General features: G+C 39.0%; 2 protein-coding genes across 2 annotated transcripts in view; one reads left to right on the top strand and one right to left on the bottom strand.

The window, feature by feature from the left end:
• Positions 1-21,367, top strand: part of GAS2 (growth arrest specific 2) — a 129,777-nt gene that overhangs the window by 54,087 nt on the left and 54,323 nt on the right. Inside the window, exons 4-5 of the mRNA XM_067558172.1 lie at positions 4,275-4,416; positions 16,984-17,047. Of these exons, the coding sequence (XP_067414273.1) occupies positions 4,275-4,416; positions 16,984-17,047 (206 nt within the window). The remainder of the gene's footprint in view (positions 1-4,274; positions 4,417-16,983; positions 17,048-21,367) is intronic.
• The window catches only part of SVIP (small VCP interacting protein), an 86,648-nt gene continuing 73,003 nt past the window's right edge, over positions 7,723-21,367 (bottom strand). Inside the window, exons 6-7 of the transcript XR_010921718.1 lie at positions 8,166-8,277; positions 7,723-8,083 (exon numbers count right to left, since the gene is read on the bottom strand). The gene's annotated coding sequence lies outside the window, so the exon portion shown is untranslated. The remainder of the gene's footprint in view (positions 8,084-8,165; positions 8,278-21,367) is intronic.

The following is a 21,367-nucleotide window of genomic DNA, read 5'->3' as shown; positions in this document are numbered from 1 at the left end:
ACATAATCACCTGACTCTTGGGACTGGAACTTTAAGAAAACAGCCAAATATCAAGAGATTTGCAATAAAATCAGGAGTTGACAAAAATGCACCTCATTCTTTACCCTCTTTATTGATCATAGAGTTTTATACTGCTACACATCATCATATTATCTGAGATGTAAAATAAGTATAATTAGCAAAGTCCCTAGAGGACTTCATAGAGTCTCTGGAACTTTTCCTTTTATGGAGTAATGCCTCTGCTTGGGGTAGGTTTTTTGGGAAGAGTTTGGGAATAAAAAGGGTGTTCGACCTGTGAATGTCGCTTATGGTGGTAAAAGCTTTCTCAAAGAGGAAGGCTTTGCATCATTTCTTAAAGATGGTCAGACTTTGGATTCACCTGATCTGTGGAAAATTGTTCCAGAGCTAAATCTCCTTGATCAAGAATACTTTGTCCTCAGCTTTCACATGCTTTGTCCTGGGCTTTGAGATCTGCATTATTCCAGAGGATCACAGCTGTTGTGGGGGTTCATAGAGCAAAATTCAGGCTGTGGTGTGCCTGGGCTTTGATCCATTAATTGCTTTGAAAATTAGGACCATGACCTTCAACTGGGATTGGAAGCTGACTGGGAGCCTGACTTCAGCACAGGCTTCATGTGCTCATGGGGAGCTGAGACACAGAGTAGGTGGGCAGCCTCATTCTGTACCAGCTGGAGCCTGAGCATCCTCTTCATGTTCAGCTTCAGATACAACAAGTTACAGTAATCCATGCTGGAGGTGAGAACTGCATGAATCATTGTAGCCAGGTCCTCATCTGGGAGGAAGTTTCCTGGCAAGCTGGAGGTGAAAGAAGGCATTTTGGGAAACTGATGCTACCTGATCATCCAAGTTTAATGAGGAGTCGAACAGGACTCTAAGGCTTCACACCACATCAATGAACAGGGGCTCTATGGCTTGGATGGAAGGTGGAGACAGAGGTTTCGCCAGATCTTCAAAGTGTTCTTACCTGCACCACTTTGGTCTTGCCTGAGTTCAGTTTGAGCCAGCTGCTTTTCATCCAAGAGCAAATTTCCTGTAGGCATTCTGCCATTTTAGTAGCAGCAGTGGTTCTATCAGTTCAGAATGAGATCTATACTTGAGTGTCATCAGTATCGGAGAGAATTTTTTTCTTAAAGCCCATATTCCAATGTCTTTTACTATTTTAAAATAGTAAAACTAGAAACTAATGATGTTTGGGAAATTGTACTGTTTTACACTACGTCCTTTGGTCCTTAACAAAAGGAATAATTTCTTTATTCAAAACTGTACAACTCAAAATTATTGGGCCTAATTCTTGAACCCAGCTAAGCTGTGCTTGCCACAGGATCCCAGGAGTTGACATGTGGCAACATGGATGTATGTGGTCTTTATACTCCTCCTCTCCCTATTCAGGGCCAACTGAGGCTAGTTCAGTCCCATGGCTGCTCCTAGCTGCACCTGTCACTTAGAGGATGATTCTGGAGCTGGGATTGCTGAGCATAGCAGCACTCTGGCCACACACTCTAGGCTAGAGTCCAGGAGTTTTGGAGAGGGAGACATCTTGGAAAAACTGTGAATTGGCTGATTAGACCAGCTTCATGGCTTCTTTGTATTTTTGGGGCAGCACAGAGAGATCACATTAGACCAGACAATTGGGTGGATTATCTTGGTTATACATTACTCCTGTGTAACATCTCTTGTACAAACTGCATCTCAGAATTCTTCATAGAATTATTTCCTACAGATTGGGCCAAATCCTGGTCCTGGTGAAGTCAAAGGAAGTCTTGCAAGTGACTTTAATAAGATAAGTGTTTGACAACCTGAGTTGAATAACAGCAAAGGGCAAGAGAAATTAAGAAGCTAAGAGAAGGCCAATGCTGGGTCAGCAGAGGAAGTAGGGATGATATGGAAAATAAGGTCAATGAATAGAATGAAAAAAGTCTATGAAGGGTTTTATAAACAGCAGAAGAGCAGTTTTGAAGAAGCTTCTAAATGGATGGGAATCATTAATTTGTTTGTTTGTATGAAACAAGCTAATTCTTGCATGTATAATAAGAATAATGAATTTGCTGTAATTTGGAAAGTTTGCAATTGTAGAAGTCAGGAACAAGGGCATTACAGTAATCAAGTTAGAGAAGATAAAGGTACAATTGGGCAGTGCTGGAGATGTGGTGGCAGGCAGATTTACAGACAATGAAAATACAGTAGAGAATGATGCCAGTTACTGATAACAGAGGCAAATGGAAGGTCTGGCTTGAGGAGGAAGGTAAACGACCGGGAATTGTGTTTAAGGATGTTCTCCTTCTCCACGACAAGCACTCAGTCTTTGAGACATTAAGGCAAGGGGGTTGCCATGGCACCACAGGTTTACTTGATCAAGGCAGGCAAAGGGAATGAACAAGGAAGAATTATTATAAGGTGTCAAAAATGACAATTTGTATACCATCAACATGAAAGGAGTAGTTAAAATAATAGAGGCAAAACCTTCTGTCAATGGATGTAAGGGACACCAGTTAATGGTGATGCTGCATCCACAATGAGAGTTCTCTCTAAAAAAGAAGGGAGTTCTGGTTCCAAGATGGTTCAGGAGGAGATGTGATGTCTGTCACCTTTTGATCATTTTTTAATTTTTTTTTGTAAGAACCATAAACATTGATCAGTCTTGCATCCCTCTTTCTTGTAATTATTTTGAATCAAATTAATCCTTTTCCTGCCCCAAAACAAAGGATTAAGTTCAGAGAGAAAACAGAAAGGTCACAAGATTCTTTTGGAACCTGGAGGTAGGTTGTGATTGAGGAACAATATCTAAATATTTATTGTCCCTGGAAATCTATGGCTTCAAATGTCTCATTAATAAAGTGACAAGAATGGCTAAAATGACCACTTTCTATTCCCTTTGCAAATTGATTTATCAAATATGTAGTTATTGTTAGGCTACCTACATCAAGAACCCAGAACACATGCTCTGCTGTTGCATTGCTACAAACTGATCTCTGAAGTAGGACCATAAGCCAGCTGTTTCTAAATCTTGTAATTAGTGTGCTGCCAGCAACTGGGGTCAGGCCTTCTAAAGTCATTTGATTTTTTTTTTCCTGCTGTGTTTTATGTGATGCTTCCAAGAATTACTTGGACTGTTGATAGTAACTGTTGGACATAGAATTGGAAACTGCTACAAGACACCATTTGCATTTTCTCAGCTCTTGAGCTAATGGCTTTTGAAGCTAACAACCAGCTCCAGAACAGAAGCAGATACTCCATAAATCACGTTAATGGCAAAGCTGCACAATAAAAACAATTTTGGGATCCGAGTTTCTCAGTGATGAGGCGACTTTGAAAAGTTGTGGGGCAACAATGGTCATTTCTCAGTTTATTTGGCCTTCTGTTGCAGATATATCTTTTAACACGGTAAAAATGAGCTTTAGATTAAAATTAAAATTATTGATACGAGCTTTGTATGTGTCCCTTGCAAATAAAACAATAGGGGTAAAACACTCCCTCAGCTTTTTTTGTTCTGGTCATTAGCTTTGGATCAGATTCTGGTCTCAGTTATACCTGACTAAATCTGGAATAACTCCCCTGGAATCAATAGTGTTTAGTCAGAATTACTCCGGTATAACTGATATACAAATATGGCTGTATCCTGGTCCTTGATTTTGTAAGTACTGGATCATAGTGTATGTTTTTCTTAATGGGCTTGTAAAGTCAACTGTTCAGAGTGTAGGCTGTTGAAAACTGCCAGTGTTAAGAATCTTATGGTCCCAAAGAATCTAGCACATACATTGCTACACCTGTTCCTAAGGTGGTTCTTGGTTACTATTGAAAGATGTGAATGCAGTATTTTAAAAACTGTATTGTTACCTTTATAAATGGGTAAAATCTGGATCCCAAGCCATGCCACATTTTGGGGAAGTTCAGATCCAAATCTGGATTTTTACTTAACAGCTGACTTCTTATTCTGTCAGCTGAACCAAAATGCTGATTCCCAAAGCTCCTAGACTTGGGGAAAGCTCTAGTATTGATCCAGTTTCAAACGTCACATCTTGGATCAGTCTATTGGTACTTTTGAATGCACTGCCAGGCTAACATTTTTGTGCCAAATAGATTGTACTATTTATTTATCTTTGGCTGTAATTCTTTAGGGAGTAAGCAAGAGTGATACTTGGCCCGGTACATATGCTGCACCTATATGATGTGATTTCCTGTTCCCTAGGTACAAATACAGCCCGACCAAATACTGTATACCTAGAATGAGAGGGGTTTTTGTTTTATTTTTATAGACCCTGCCAGTGCGGAAGATTCCATGCAAAGCCAATGCTCCTTCAGGGTCTTTTTTTGCACGAGACAACACAGCAAATTTCTTATCCTGGTGCAGAGATGTGGGGGTGGACGACACATGCCTATTTGAATCAGAAGGTTTGGGTACGTACTTGCTTATATGGTAATTGGCTACTGAATGTCTTTTTGGTTCAGGTGGATATTTTGCCTTGTCACATATGTCACATATGTTAGAAGTATAGTATGATCTACTAAAGCTGGTTAAATAGCATTTCAAAATACCACATTCATTTTAAAAAACAGATGACTGGGAAGAAAAATACCAACACAGTGTTTTTAAAACCTGGAAATAAAGTTGCTTAATATGTTGTAGGCACTCGACCTGTAGCCCTTAATCCATAAAAATTCCTATTTCTTTCACTGGCAGTTCAGTTTGAATAAGAACTGAACAGTCAGGGATGGCCCTGGACACACTAATGCCCCAGGCCACTGCTACCCAATGGTGAACCCTTAAAAGGGCAGCCCCCTACAAGCAATATCCTGGCTGGGCCAGAGCCCTCTAGAACTTTGGCTCTCACCACTTACTCCTAACCTGATGATGTTTTGGGGTACGCATCTGGATAGACACTGATAAGCATAGGAGCATGCAATGCACATGTTCAAAATTAGCCATATTTTAATATCTACATATGTAAGACCATGCCATTTTTAGATACATAATAGTCATTAATGACCAAATTCCTCCCTGATGTAGTGGTTCGTTGTGTTAAAATGGATAGTTAAAATAAATTTAAAAAAAAAAATCTCTTTTTGGACTAGAATTTTATCTTTCATCAGAAAATTTTAATGAACCAGTAATTAATTAAGCACCAGGACCAAGATCCCTTGCAGCTTATTTGCAACCTGCAGTAAAGTGCAACTGAATTTCATCTTCTAGTAGTAGAAATAATAATAAAGCAGCTGTGGCAGAAATTAGGAAGAAGAAGATACTGTGAGCTCCTGAGGCTGCATTCACCCCCAGGCAGGAGATGGGCACAAGACCTACGCACCACTGAAATCCCACTTAAGCCCTAGTTAAAATGGATTTAAGAGGTACACAGGCCTTGTATTGGCCTCCTGCACAAAGATGAATTTTATTCCAGGTATGGTTTTTTTTGATTGTACAAAACCCTTATATTAGAATGGCCTGGAATTCTTGCTCCTTAGTTCAGCAAATAAGATGATTCTTTTTGTCTCTGGAGAGTAGGATCCAATTGTGCTCATAGTTTTGGCTGCAGGAAATTCACCATTAGGCCACAGATATAGTGGGTATCTCAGGAAGGGAGAGAATATGAAATTCTTCTCCCCATCCCACACCATTCCTCCAGGCTCTTGAAGAGGAGAGTGAGATCCAACACTTGTGCCTGCTGCTGCTCCACTACAAGAATGGACTGTTTCAGCAAAATCATCATCCTAATAATACTTCATGCCTTTTACACTTCTCTTTTGAAAGAAAATGTAGGACAACTTTTTGCCTCAGGATTGCATTTCAGTAAAAAACACAAGATGAAGAAAATCGATTGTTTGCTTGTGATCTGAACTCAGATAAAAGCCTAAAGCTATTTTGATGAGACTAATTTGTTTGTACTGAGGATAAATGAACACACTGTACTGTATCAAGAGGCTTCTGTATTCAGTTGCTCAAAAGGTCTCTGACTGTATAAGTGAAGTCCTTATCTTTGTTGCAACTGATCTGTTCCCCTTCTGTTCTAGTGTTGTGCTTTTTGAGCACTATTATTTGTGAAAGGATCTTGCTTCACTAACCACTTGATCTGCTCTATTCATATACTGTTTTGTTTAACAAACAAAACTGTTGTGTATCCCTAGGAGAAAATGTTTGGCAGAAAAGAATTTAGCATGTGTTGACAAAGACTAGTTTTGAGGATATTGCTTTGAAGATATATGGATTGTATCTTATCATATTTTATGAAGGTTAATTGTATTTTTGGGTTAATCATCCCTCTCCCATGAAAAAAATCCATGGAAGGCAAATGATGATCATACTTCCAAAGCTCTGTAGCTGTGGAAAATCTGAGGCAGAGGGATTTGCAAACACATGGGGAAGAAGAAGGAATGGACCTCTAAACATATGGATATTGTGAGATCAACAGCTGGATCTATGGCTAATCTGGTATCTCTGTTCATTGGCTGTCTGCTGTACCCCTTACCATTCCAGTGAAATATAGTTGGCTGAAAACAAATGAAATAAGACATTACAATTAAACTTTTTACAAGAGATCTTCCTTATTAGACAACTTCATCTCTTAAGAGACTAAGCCAAAGTATTCCTGAATGTATCAAGCACAATTCAGATCAGATCTTTATTAGAAGAACTTGATTAAGAAACTGATTTTTGTTGACTGGTGGAGTAATCAGTTAAAAACAGATTTTGCTGTTGGTTGTTGCTTTTTTCTCTTTCTGAATATTAATGTCTAGCAAGATGTCCCTGCTCATGGATAGAACTCATTAAATAATTGATTGGTGACTCAGTGGCAGGTATAGGACCTGAAACTAATTTGAACTCATTTTATGAAATTGACTAGATCACAAGTTGATGGTGTCCCTTTACTTAAGAGTTTCAAGGACTGAGAATTAGCAACTACTTTTTCCTTTTGCCTGCTTTTTGCTGGAACCCTTAGCACATTAGGAGTTTTATCGTGATTGGGGCCTTTGAATGCCAATGCAATGGAAATAACAACTGCTGTTATAGACCTTCACATTCACCTGCCAAAAAATAAATAAATAAAATAAAATCACTTTCCCTCTGGACAGCAAATAAAAATTCAGTGAAGCTAAGAAATATAAAAGTTCTATTCAGAAGTTGTGAGATATGTCTGCACATGAGATATTGGTGTTTGCATTGCTTTATGAAAGACCTTTGTATCTTTGAGACTGCATAGCTCTGGTGATGGGGTGGTTACTAATTTAACTGCTTTTTTTGTAATAAACTGAATTGGTGTGTAAAACATGGGTAAATTGTCAGCAATACAGAAAATGTTTGCTCATCTAGTCTCCATGGTCCTTAGTTTATTGGTCTTAGTGTACCTGATTTTGTGTCCTTCTCTCTTCTTTATTATCTTTCTTCCCTGCCTATGGTATGTAAAAACTGCTTTAATGAATTAGAACCACTGTTACACCTGTATTTAGAATATTTTCCTGTCCTTATTATCCTATTTTAAACCTAAGGTCTGCTCTAATTTTCTATATTTTCTGTGTCTGATTTTATGAGGATGATGTTGATATTGTTTTTGTCTAGTTATTGAAAATGTTAGAATGATTTATGATGAAATAATAACAATGCCCTGAGTCCCTTGCAGAAGAGAGTAAAACTGGGGACACGTTTGATAAATAATAGTAGTAATAATAAATAATATAAATTAATGTATTATTAATTTTTATTAAATTTTTATCATACTTCTTGAGGGAGAAAAATCGTTTAATAAATCATGGAAATAATAACCGTGGCCCAAAACTGTACTCCCTGTGCATCCATATCTCCCATTATGATCTCCCTCAGAACTGGGCACTGTATAAACACAGAAGCAGATATAATCCCTGCCCCAAAGAGCTGCACACTATTGATGTCAATGGGTGCTATGGAGGCCTCAGTTCTGCAAGGCACTGAGCACTCTGGGCCTAATTCAGCAAGGCATTTAAGCACATAGTCCCTCAGATGTCATCCCTTGTCTTCAGGTTCATGTGAGGGTCTGATTTTTTCCCTTCACCAGGGTCTGCATTTGTCCGTTGAGTAGGAATCTGCTGAGGAGTATATCTGTAGAAAGAAAACAATTGACTTTTGGGGGGGCGGGGTTCTCCAAAGGTATATATCCAAATGGATTACCTCTCTCACCTACATTTCTCCTTCAGACTTCTTGTATATTTTTAAGGCTAACAGGACTGCTCCTGTGTTTAAAGATAAGCACAAGCTTAAGTGCTTTGTTGGAGGAAGGACAGAGCGCTCAGCACCTGTGGGACCAAAGTGAGAAAGCAGGATGTTACATAAGGAAGTAGGAGAAACAATGTATTCTACTTATTTTTCCAAGTACAATTAACATGTCATCAAGCAACTTGATTTTACAGAGGTCCTCAAAGGGTATAAATCCTGAAGTTTGTAAATAGTATGTATACACATTAGACCTGATCCTGATCATGCTCATTCACACCAGTGTGAGTCAGAGAAGTGAGTTCTGATTTACTCCAGTGTGATGGAGAACAGAATCTAGCCCATTACTCTTTATAAAATAACTTGCTCATTAGTAATTCACCCTCAACTGAGATACTTTTAGACTTTTACTGCTACGTTGTTTCAGTACAAAGGAGACTGTGAAGCTGAGCTGCCTCACTTCAGTGGGAATTCTGGGGCCTCAGGCTTGCCCAATAGGGCTGATTCTTCACGGCCTTCCTCCTTATATAGTTAGTTACACCCATGTAAAGTGGGTATAAAATGCTACTAGTGCTGAATGATACACTGTCATACTCACTTTGCACTTACTATGCATAGGTATGACTGCACAAGGAGCAAGGCAGGAAAGAATCAGGCCTAATGTCTCCAGCAGTAGAAGAGGACTGATGCACCTGTCTCAAGACCCATGGTAGTTACCAGTGGCCTCTCTCTCACACTTCACTCCTCCCTTCCCTCACCCCTCTACCAAATCAACAGTATTCACACTATCATGGAACAGTCCTGAGTTCTGCAACTGACACTCTGACCAGCCCCAATGCAGTTGCTCAAGGGGTGGAGGGGGGGGGAGAGGATTCTTGCACCTTCCTCCAAATTTTTGTCCTGTAGGCAAATCCTGAGTGATATGATCTTGAATGGGGATCTCAGCAGGTATCAGGGGGGAATAATTTTTCTCCTCATGGAACCCATGAAATGTGATGCATTCAGTGTTGGAGTCTGGAGTAGCGTCTACACCTGCAGCACGCACCAGAAGTTCCCCTGTGTAGGGCTTTAGGCCAGTGGAGCCATGAGGCTTTGATAATGCAATTTACTAGCAGAAGTTTTCATTCCATACTGAGGATATCTTGATACGGAACTCAGACTTGAAGAATGTTATAGTTTGGCAAAACTCCCACTAGCCTCCATAGGAGTTTTGCCAGGCTTAGAATTATAGAATTTAGCCAGATGCACATCGTTGTGAAAGTTAAGGACTCTTTGTTAGCAATGACTGTCTCTATACTCTAATGTTATTGGATGGTTATAGGATGTGGAGCCAAAGAATATTCTTCATCTGTTTCTTCGAAAAGAATCTACACAGCAAGAAAAGGGTTTGCCATCAACTGTGCCAGCATGCTAATGTGTTTGATTTGTTTTGGGCGTGTTTGATGGTACTGTTCTATTCATCCTTTGTGCTTTGTATATTCTGTTTGTGTGTGTGTGTATGTGATGTCTGACACTGACTTCTTTTGATGCAATACAGTGACCACGGTTTAGTAGAATAGGTTCTCTAAACAGTGATCAGCATTGTTTTAATGTTAATGGTGGAGTCAAACATAGATGCCTCTGTCCCCCCACTCTAGAGTTGATTTCACACTGCTATCAAAAATAGCAAGCAGATATTGATTGCTTAAATTGTTATATGTATAACACAGAGCAGTTTTTCTTTGTAATATTCTGCATATTTGCTCCAATTTCACATTTAAAAGAAAGTAAAAACAGAATAAAATCTATGACTATGCCACTATTTTTCAAAGACTATTTACAGTTTGAAATATTGGGTTATATTTTATATCCAGTTGCATCAGAATAAGTCTTTGTTTCTATCCTTCACAGTGTTTGACTAAACAATCCACATTATTGTAGAGCGTGTCTTGTCACTTTGAGGACTATAGAAGCACCTTGAACCCTATTTTATTAGCACTATACAGTTAACTTAATGTATTACAGTAAATCTCAAGTGTTTAGATGATCTGTAATCAATTCCTTGCTTATACCACAGTTGAGATTTAGAACTTAGTCCATGATACATCCCATTTGAAAAACTTTTACAGATTGAGAGTTATATAACTGATATAATTAAATATAGGGAAAAAAGAAGTAGTGAAGTAGCTCACTGAGGTAAGAGTGTGATGGTATCACTCTTTCTGGAACCATGAGAAACTTGAACATGGTGCAGAACAAGGAAATTGAGTTTGGGAGAAGGTGGAGAGATAAGTGTTATGTTGTCATAACATTGTCCCAATATGTGTGATTGTTTCCCTCAGGTATTTATGACGGTTAAAGGATATAAACCTCTTTGATGATTATGAGTGGGGACAAAGTATTTAAGATGAGATTTTCAAAAGCACAAATGGGGATTATGAGCCTAAATCTGACTGAAAGTCAATGAGATGTGAGTGCCTAAGACTTATTTGTGCCTTTGAGAATTTCCCATATCAAGATCAGGGAATGTTTTAGTAGCAAAATACACATTAATGACATACAATACTGTGGTCACAAGTAGTGAAAATTCAACCCAACTGCGTTTATAGGCAGTGCAGATAGTGAGCCCTGTAATTAAGGTTGCCAGAAACTTTCCATAAAATCCTGTTTTCAACTGCTTATAACTTGGACAGACTTAAACTGTTTGTGCCGAAATCTTCCATGGTCCATTTCTCCTTCTGGCTGAATTTTTTGGAATTTTTTTCAGTTAAAATGGTTCATCCATTCCTGGGAGTTAGGGGAAAATATGATTTGCCCATGTTAAAAAAATGTTCTTAAAATTGCTTCATTGATAAGATTCAGCACCTCTATGCTTTGGAGCAGGGAACTGATGTTTTGCAGGGCGGGTCACCGTGGTGTCAGGGATGTAGCTTTTGCCATCTCTGTGAAAATTTGTCCACATTTGACCAAGTTATAAACCTCTGAGAAGGTTCACATGCTCCATAGAGATTTCTTAGAAATTAGCAGCTACATTTTCTGAAGTTTCCGTCTCCGCTGAGCATACAATCCCGCCACAGTTCCTAAATGCTGACCAGACTGCATAGGTGCCATCCCTACAGAGTGACTGACCATGTTCCAAGCCAAGTCTGTTGTGACTGAGCAGGACTTTCCCTGCAGTTACTCCTCCCAGATATTGGGGCCTGCTGTGGTGCTAGGCTCAGGTATGGGAACTGCCTCTCTTGCATTCTGAATGCTCCCCTTCTTGCATCCAGATGGTGAGGAGGGGAAAGAGGAGATTGCCTGACTCAAGTGCAGAGGAGTGATAAACAGGAGTGGCAGGAGGAAGAGATGTAGGGTGGGGGGATATAGGTAAGAGATGAGGGGGCATATGATAGGATCTTGGGGAGAGTTAGGAGTAGGACCCAGCAGCGAGGGAAAGGGGTGGGACCAGAGGGGAGCACAAAAATTGAAAGGATTAAAGACACGGGGGGAGAGAGGCAAGAGCCAGGGTGGGGGAGAATAGAAGTGGAGAGGAATGGGCAGGAGCTGTGGCATCGGGGTACCGGGTCAGGAGTTGTAGGGGGGAGCAACTGGGAAAGATGTACAGGGGCTGGGGAGCAGGGAATAAGATCATAAGGGAATGGGGGCAGAGTGCGGTGGAGGGCAGGAGACAGGTGCATATGGGTCTGTAGCCTTTAGAGAACACTCCTCTGGAAAACCTGAAGTTGTACTTAATAGTCCTTTGCTCTCTATCAAATAGCTGTGAAACCTGCAAAGTCAGTCTCCATCCCTGTCTAGTGGCAGGCTCACATAGAAAACAACAGCCTTCCATTGTTACCAGTTATTCCTTTTGCTCAAGTGGTGTCCACTGAATCTAAAGATCCCCACCCTCTGATGACCCAAATGGAGGGGCAATATGGTTACATAAGATGAAATTATTGTTTTTTTCTGTTTACATTTTTTAGAAAATTAGGAAATTACAACCCGAAAACTACATTAATTAAATTGTAAGGTTGGAAAATTAAGCACTCAGAATTAAGAAAATTCCCAAATTAAGGCTGCCCATGTAACCTTAATTCAGCCACCTTGAACATATTCATTATGTTACAGTCTTTATTAATATGATCAGGGTACTATTTTTTACCTACAGGACCCCTTCCTCATTCTCTGCCCAGGATGGTCTGTACTCTGGGAATGAATCAGGCTTCTGTAGTGAAGGAGGCTGTTGTCTGTAGGGCTCCAGCCTCATTTGTTGCAGAAGCTGGAAGGTGTGAAATGAATGAGTAAGGGGAATGCAGGAAAAGAAAGTGGTTAAAATGATTAAATGGTTAAAGCAGTTCAATGACGCTCTGGAGAAGTGTCTTCTATCTCTGCTTCTGCCAGAGAGTTCCTATTGTGCTTCTGGGAAAATCACTTAAACCAAAATTTTCACAGGTGGTCGCTGATTGTGTATTCTTCATTTTCCGGATGCCTGACTTGAGACACTGGGGTCTGATCTGCGGAAGTGTTGAACACTCACAACTGTATCTGAGGGCAATGGGAGCTATAAAATGCTATGTACTCTGAAACATAAGACCTTAAGTATCTCAAATAGGACATCCAAAACTAGTTGACAATTTTGGCTTTAATCTCTATGCCTCCGTTTCCATGTGTAAAACAGGGATAATAATACCACCTTATTTCACATGGGTGGTGTGAAAATAAATTCATTAATGTTTGTAAAACACTAAGATGACAGAACCACAGAAAAACCCAGGTGGAAATTAATAATTCTGTATTCAGTGAAGGGTTTGGATGGTATACAGTGACTAATGCATGTGGCCACACATTAGATGTTGATTTTTTAAAAAAAGTTGAATGACTCCCCATTAATTGAGTACCTTCAGTCCTGTGCACTGAATGAGTCAGAGATCCTGGGAAAAAAGTAGTATGTGATTATATAATTAAAGACTTTGCCATATGCCAAGGCACAAGGGATCCCAGTTAAGTTTGCATAGGCAGCCTTAATTATGTCATTTTCTGACTATGGACTTCTTAATTTTGCAACCTTATGGTTTTTAATGTAGGTTTTTGGATGTCGTAAATGTTACATGTATGTGATAATACAAAGTGTGTTAGTGCTAATTTAATAATGTTGCCTTCAAATTATTATTGGAAATGCATTGAATATATGTGATAAGAAAATGAACATCAGACACAAGGGAGGAAATTTAGCTATCAGAATAGATGAATCACAAATATGTATTTTTATACAAACTGTTCAAGCTAAATAACAATTTTAAGTATTAAAGAATGTACATATGCTAAATGATGTACTTCTGAAGGGCAGAGTGAATTGTTGGCAGGAGATTACAAATATCTCATTTTTTTACATCCATGCAACCACATTTACCTGGGTTGTAAAAGAAAAGAGCAGTTTCTCCTAAATGAGGACATAACGGACCACACTCATCCATGGTGTAACTCTGTTGACATCACTGGAGTTATACCAGCAATTAATTTAGCCCATTGAGTCTTATTTTGTTGCTTATGATGCTTTCTTTCTCAAAATGAATATTTATTCTTACAATTGCAATAAATCTGGTATTTAGCAAACTTTTATTTGCCACTCAGTGCTTGAAGGATCAGGTAACCTTTCATGTCAGAAAGTTGAGGTACTGGTAATAATTTAGGAACATACATTAATTTAGATTCCAGTAAGTAATTCAGAAAATTATGAATACAATTCCCACAGGAAGCAAAAGCATACCACAGGTACAGATGTAAGATTTCCATCTGAGTCTGTAATCACTCACTCCAAAAAGGAATTTCCTCTAAACCATGAACTATATTACTTGTTACTGAATATATGTATGGTATCAAGGAACTGCTTTTAACCCTTGAATACAGATGCAGTAAACGGGATTCCTGACTTGCTCCAGTGCAGACAATGCATGGGCATTTTCCTCAAAACTACAAAGACAGACACAGGTTTTCCTGTTCAGTTCCACATTTGCACTCTGAAATACCTGCTTACAGCATTGTCAAAGGATAACGTAAATGAAAATCACACTGGCAAAAAAAGTTCAGAAGATTTGCACACCTTCTATCACACTTTCTGTCAAAGATCTTAAAGCACTTTACAGACACTGATGTATTTAACCTCACAGCACCTCTGTGAGAAAGGGAAGTATTATTCTCCCCATTTTGCAGCTGGAAAACGTGTAGAATAGCAGCCAGCTTTCAAAAAGTGGATTCTAATATTGGGTTCCTCCAGTTTGAAACAGAAGGCATCTCAAACTGAGCATCCAAAACCTCTAGGCACCTACAATCGTTGCTCACTTCTGAATATTTTAACTTTAGAGACTTGCTGAAGGCCATATAGGAAGTCTGTAACAGGTGGAATGGAACCCCAGTCTTCTGACTTTCAGATCTTTGCCTTAATCCCTGATCACATTGCCTTGTTAGCTAATAGTCCATTAAAAAGTCCTGCTTGTAAAGATATAAGAATTCTGTTTTGAGAGTCTAAACTGTTCTATACAAAATGGTGCTCTATTCTATACAGAATGGCTTTTGTTTTCCCCAGAAATTCACAAATGTGCATGCTGGTATAGTCCTCAGGAATGCTAACATTTTGCTGTTAGAAATACAGTATCACTGTATTCTTATCACATCACCAGATGTTTGTTTTTATGGTTGGTTATTGCCTGCACAGCTTGTCATGCTCTAACAATGATTTCACTCTTTCACATTGTTCATCGTGAAATGCATGAAATGTGTCTGAAGCATTGTGGGCCAGATTCACTGGAGCACATTGTTTTCATTTAAACAGTAGAAGTTTTAGCATTGACAGACACTTTATTTTTTTCATTCAAACCATCCTCTTATGTTTACAAATGCTTTCCCCAAAAATGCATTTGTCCCCCAGTTTTTTCAGATGTGTGCAGATGTAAACTGGAGGTAAAAAATATTTGCCCCCTTCATCCCCCAAGATATTTCCAGAACTGGTTTTAAGATACATTTAATATATTGACTATTTTGGAACAGTTTTCAGGTGGAAGCAGCAGAATGTATGTCTGGGCTATGGGTGTACTTTTTTTTTTAACATATTGGTTTCTCAGTAAGATTAAGTATTGAATTAGTTTATGGCAAGGAAGAATATTAGGAAGGACTGAGTGCCCAGGTCTTCTTTTACATCTCTGATATGTCTAATAACAGATGGCAATAGAATTGAAATTCTATTCCCAATGCTTTGCCACTTTATTTTTATGCTATGCAGTTTTCCTTCTGGAAATATTTTTGGTTCAGCTTCTACGGGGGAAATGCATATATATTTTTCAAAGTATTGCTGAATATACAATACCAAAAGTCATTAGGGCAGAGCCTCAGCTGAAGAAAATTGTAATAGTTCCATTGATATCAATGGAGCCATAACAATTTACATCAGCTGTGGATCTGTCCCACTTTGTATTAATTATATTCAGAGATAACTATCTCAGCTGTTCCCACTCAGAGGTCAATGTGTACAGAGTGTAGTACAAGATGAAAACTTCCTTAACTTTTAGCCTCTGAGGCACCTATTGGGGTGCATTTTTTCACCTGGCTGAATCAGATGAGCCAGCAAATTCTCTTAAATTCCATATAACAGCTATTTCAGCCTTTCATGAACACATCCGAGGTAGACCAATTTCTCTGCCACTAGTCTTCTGGTTCATGATTCATTTATTCTTCAAGTGCCAAAATGAGCCCTGGTGTAAGATGGCAAAGATTCTGTTTGACAAATTGAAACTTGTCCATTTACACCAAGGCCTGAATTTATCCCCACAGCAGGATTCCACTAAGACAGGCATCTCTGGAGAAAAGAAAACAAGGTGCCTATAATTCTTATCCTCTGAAGCTATACATCCAAATGGATTGTTCATCACCCAGCATCTCCTCTCAGACTTTTTGTATATTTTTCCTTATGTATTTTACTGGGCCTTTTTTGGGGGGGAGTTACCATCTCCAAGTTTTTACAGGAACTGATATTGGAACATGATGGTGCTTCCAAAAGTACCTAACTGAGTGGTCCAGGAGGTTCTGCAGCTGCCTCCAAAACTTAAAAGCTATGGGAGCTCTCCTGAAGTCTGGCATAGGACCCAAGCATGGCAACTTGCCTAAATGCATATCTTCAGAGAACAAGACTTACGGATAAGTAACTTTCTTTTCAAGGCCTGGGTGACTTCCTTGAGTACCCTAAACGCATGTTGTTTTCAGAGGGAGTGCTTGAGTGCACAGGTAATACAGGATCAAGTTTATAGAAGTATTTTTTTTGCTAATATAGTTTTAATATTTGCTCATTTAAGCAGAGGGAGAAAAACTGTTTCCTATGGAATATTATCTTTTTAGTTTGTAAAAAGTGATACAGAATCCTTTAACATTTCACTAGTTTTTAGTGTTCTTTAGAAGCCCTTCATTAATGTATAATAGCTATAGGTAGACTGTATGTTACCAAATTGTGTAGACCATTTATTTGGTGATTTAGGCTGGGATTTTCCAAGGAGCCTAAGGGAAATTCAGCGGGCGTTAGAAGCTCCTTCGGAAACCCTACATCTTGGGTCTTCTTAGCATATGCGCAATGTGCCTCAGGTGGCACGTGACCAGGATTCATCGCAATCCTGAACTCTTTATTCAGGCAAAACTGTATTGGAAGCCAATGGTAGTTTGCCTATAAGAGGAGTTCAGGACAGACAGCTGATGACAGCCACTAGTAAGTTGGGATCTGTTCATCACTGAGATCCTTAAAATACCCTTTATTGTAAATATTTTCCATCTTCATTTTGCTTTCGCAGTCCTCCACAAGCAGCCCAGAGAAGTGTGCCTTTGTTTGCTGGAACTTGGAAGGATTGCAGCCAGGTATGTGAAAATATTTAAAGAATTAAAAAATATTTACATTTTGACAGCAGTAACTACTGAGATACTTACTAACTCAGTGCATCTTCATGCTAACATTTACACTGGCCAAGGTCAAGGCAAAAACCTGCTGATGCTTACACAAGAATATTTTTTGTGCAATTGTTCAAACAATATAATCATACCTCCCTTAATATAGCGATAGTATTTGTCTGCTGTCTTCATATTAGAAAGGGGTATATGGGGGAAACTGATATAAAAATAAATTTAAAATTAGAACAGGATTTTTCAAAGTAAAGTTGTTAAATTCTTACTCCTTATGATCATGTTGTCTCTGTAAATAAGCAAGACTATTTTCTCTCCAAATCTTCTATACTAGTGTCTAATCCTGATCCCACTGAGGTCAATGAAAATTTTTCCACTGATCTCAGTGGTAGTAGAATTGGCCTTCAGATAGCCTAGATCTGATTTCATTTACACTGGTTGTAACCTCATTGACTTCAGTGAAATTACTCCTGATTTGTCACCAGTCTAAGATAAGAATCAATCCTAGAGTCTCTGGCCCTCCTCTGTTGGATGTTTATGGCCAGCCGTGGTACTCAAGAAAGGATACAATAGTCTTTGCTACTAAGACAACGATTACTCCTGCTAGACTCTCTGTATGCTTAATCCTTAGGGATCAGATTGTGACATACTTACAAAGTCACACTGAACGGTAGTCCCTTACATGGTAATCACTGAAATCAAAGGGACTACTTTTCACTGTTAGTAAGGATGTCACAAGCTGGTCCTAGGGCATTATAACTCAACAAAATATTACTCTTTGTTTTTAAGAAAAACTTTGCCTTAAATGCATTCATATCTTGGGAAGCAGCTTCACTAAATTCTTCCCTCATACCTATGTGACCTCATTCCAATGGGTATTGCATGGGAATGAATCTATAATTTTGCCAACTGCATTTGACTTGTTTAACTTAAGTGCGTATACCCTGGGTTTTACCATTTGTACTCTTTCATAACAGTGTATCCCTCAGGTGTAAAAACAAATACCAAGCGATACCCTGCTATCACTTATAACTTCCCATGTAAAAGAATAAAACATGTCTATTTATTTTGGTTTATGAAAGATGCTCTCCATTTCACCATTCCATGCACAGGCAATGGGAATTTAATGTTAAAAGGCACTACCCGAGCTGGGGTGCAGCCCTTCACTACGCCTAGTTACCACTACAGGGTTGGCCCAGTACAGGCCACAGCCTCTTAGTCCTTGCAGTGGGCCCCACCGTGTGGGTCAGCTTACTTTGTTTGCAGGTGGGGGAAAAACAAAAGTTCAGATTCAACACAAAACAAACCCCTCCTGGGATCAGTAGAAAAGCATCAATATTTATGGCACCACTTCAGGGGTAGCAACTTTGTTGGAGTCCCTATGGCTGGGTAGTCAAGTCAATCTCTCCCTATTGGGCTTGCCCCTGAGGTCATTGGACTCCTCACAGAGCTGGGAGAGTTTCTTGTCTGAGGTTTTTCTTCTGCTGGCTCAGGAGCCACTCAAGCCACTCCCTTCTCAGGGCTTCCCCCATTGCTGGCTGCAGCTCCCTCCTTTTTAAAGCCAGCCCTTCTCCCTACCATGCATGATTGGCAGGGCTGGAAGGGAGGGACTACCTTAGCACACAGCCTCCCAAGCCCCTACCCTGTTAGTGTGGGGTTTAAACACCTCATCACTTATGGCTCATATTTTAACCAACTTGTGAGCAGAATAATAGGCAATTCCTTCTTCCTATTTTGACTGGTTACTTTTCCTCTCCCCTAAAAAAATCCTATCCCCATATGGGATTTCCAATCCCACCACAGCTAGTAAGTTTTCAAGATGCATGGGAAATGCTGGAAGTGGAAACATAACAAGGTTATGTAATTTAAATGACAAATATCTAATGGCAGTCTTGCTTTAAGTGTGCAAAAATCTGTTGGCTGGATTTAACAAAGAAAAAAACATTTTAATAAACTGATCTCTGCTATAGCTATTGCTTTAATTTACCCATGAGGAACAATAACATGTTGAACAGACATCTTCCTTGCTTTTTAAAGCCCTGTTCATCCTGAAGATCGAACTAACTGTACTAACACTCTGTGGGGCCTGTTTTTCAGAACAGGAACCTCAAAGATATAACATGAAAAAGGAGCCTCTGCAGAGTCCTAAGGAAGTAGGAAAGGAAGAGACACTGAGCAGTTATAAATACATTTTACTTCCTCCTCCAAAAACACAAGAAGGTGTTCAGGGAGACCATCCATTAACCATTAAAAGTCACCTGTGAAATTCTCAAAACACTATTTTCTTAGATTTCACTGGTTAGGACCTAATCGAACTCGCAGTCAAGCCAATATGGGTCTTTCCACTGATTTGAATGGGGGTTGGATTGGGCCCTTATTGAGTGATAGATAGTACAGAAGACTTGGGAGGGGGAAAAAAAGACCTCCTCTCACCCTATCAAACTGGCACTCTTTCTAGAAACAACCCTTTTAATGTTCTGTAAAGACGCAGACTTTTTTTCAATCTTAACTGCAATATAGAGGAAATAGAGAAAAAAAATCTGATTTAATTTAAACAGGTGTAAATTTAGAGTTACTACTGAAGTCCACATAAAATTACTCCAGACCACTGAATTTGTCTGAGGGAGTTTCTCAGATTTTCAGATGACTTATTTTGCTGATTCAAGGGCCTGATTCCCCCTTGGCTTATATAATTGACTTCAACGGAGTTATATTACTTTATATCAGTATTACTGAGGATAGAAACAGGTCCTAATCAGGGTGAGATAACCCTGTTAAAGTGCCTGACTTCTGGTTTCTTATCAAAAGAGAACCTGAACATTGGACCATGTTGTGTCTTGGTAGCCTACAGTGAGGGCAGAAAAAAGTCAGGTTTTTCCAGGCAAGGAATAGGCACAATCTGTCCTCTTCTACTTTGCACATTACTATCAGGCATATCAACATGTCATTGTGTTAGATGCTACCAGTTAACTCACCATACATTATGGAAGCCTTCATTATTAGCAAACCATCTAAATAGTTTGTAGCATGTTTACTTTAGTGATTTGTGCCCAGTTTCTTTATCAGTTCAGAGAGCTGGGTTGAAACTGTACTCTCAGCTCTGCAGAGAAGGAACAACCTGGCTTGACTGATCTTTGGCACCATTTGTACAAAACACATCAGCTAGCAAAAAGAGAAACTATTGAATGTTACTACTGGAGCTTGCATTTAAATGAATGAATACGAAATTTCAAAGATGATAAAATTTTTGAGAAAATCAACTAAAAAAATCACAAAAAATACTCTGCTGACAGTGCCTTGTCCTTTCATTAGTGAAGAATTTATTTGTATTTCAGGCTGTAGGCAGACCTTCAGGGCCTGAGCCTGCTCTCACTGTAGTAATCTGTGGTCCTGATCTGTGATCTTTGCTCATGTGAGTAGTTCCAGTTGAAGTATACTCAAGATCAGGGACAGTGTTAGGCAGAGGGTCAGCTCATTATGCGAAACTGAAATCTTGTTTTGCATGTAAACAATTTCTAATCAGCTACTGGCTCCAATCAATAACTGTTCTGATTTTTCTCTTTTGTCCATATGATGGAAATTAAGTCAGGAAATATGTGTAGAATGTATAAGACTCACAGGCTTTTCATTCAATAAATATAATGGGCCAAATTCTGTACTGACTGATCCCATGTGAGTGCATTGACAGTGCTTGTGAAAGATGGATGAATCCTATGTGGTAAAATCCACTGACTTAACCTATACAGTTCCATTGCAATCAGTGGGATTGCAGAGGTCTGATTCATCTTTCACATCTTTAAAATAGGACTAGCTTCAGTGAAATTGTTGGAATTACACTGATGTAAAATTAACATAAAAGAGAGCAGAATCAATCTGTCTACATGTGTAAATATGTCTTAAAGAATGTCTTACATTCTGGAAAGCAAATTAGGTTCAAATATATCTATGTGCTGCTTTTTTTGGTGGTATGACATGCAATAGCTAAGCTATCTGCTCTACAAAAAGAATTGGAATTCTTCTTACGTGGCTGTACACCCTTTTTTTGGTAAATCAGCCCCCAGATGTCTTTTGTTTGAAAATTATAGTCTGTTGAGAAATTTCAATATCTTTCTGGTATTGTACTTAATTTTTCCTTGGGAAAAATAGGAAGTGGTGCACTTAGAAGTCTATCAGAGATCATTTTACAGTCTGATGCTGCTCTATTTGTAGTTACGGAGAAGGCAGGCTAAAAAGGAATAGAGAAGGAAATTCCCAACATAGTTCTCAGAACAGGGCTTG

The sequence above is a fragment of the Emydura macquarii genome, unplaced genomic scaffold, assembly GCF_026122565.2.
Source record: "Emydura macquarii macquarii isolate MOO-44397 ecotype Brisbane River unplaced genomic scaffold, CSIRO-AGI_Emac_v2 contig_1876, whole genome shotgun sequence".
In the NCBI taxonomy this organism is placed as follows: Eukaryota; Metazoa; Chordata; order Testudines; family Chelidae; genus Emydura; species Emydura macquarii.
This window is presented reverse-complemented; position numbering and strand designations above follow the sequence as displayed.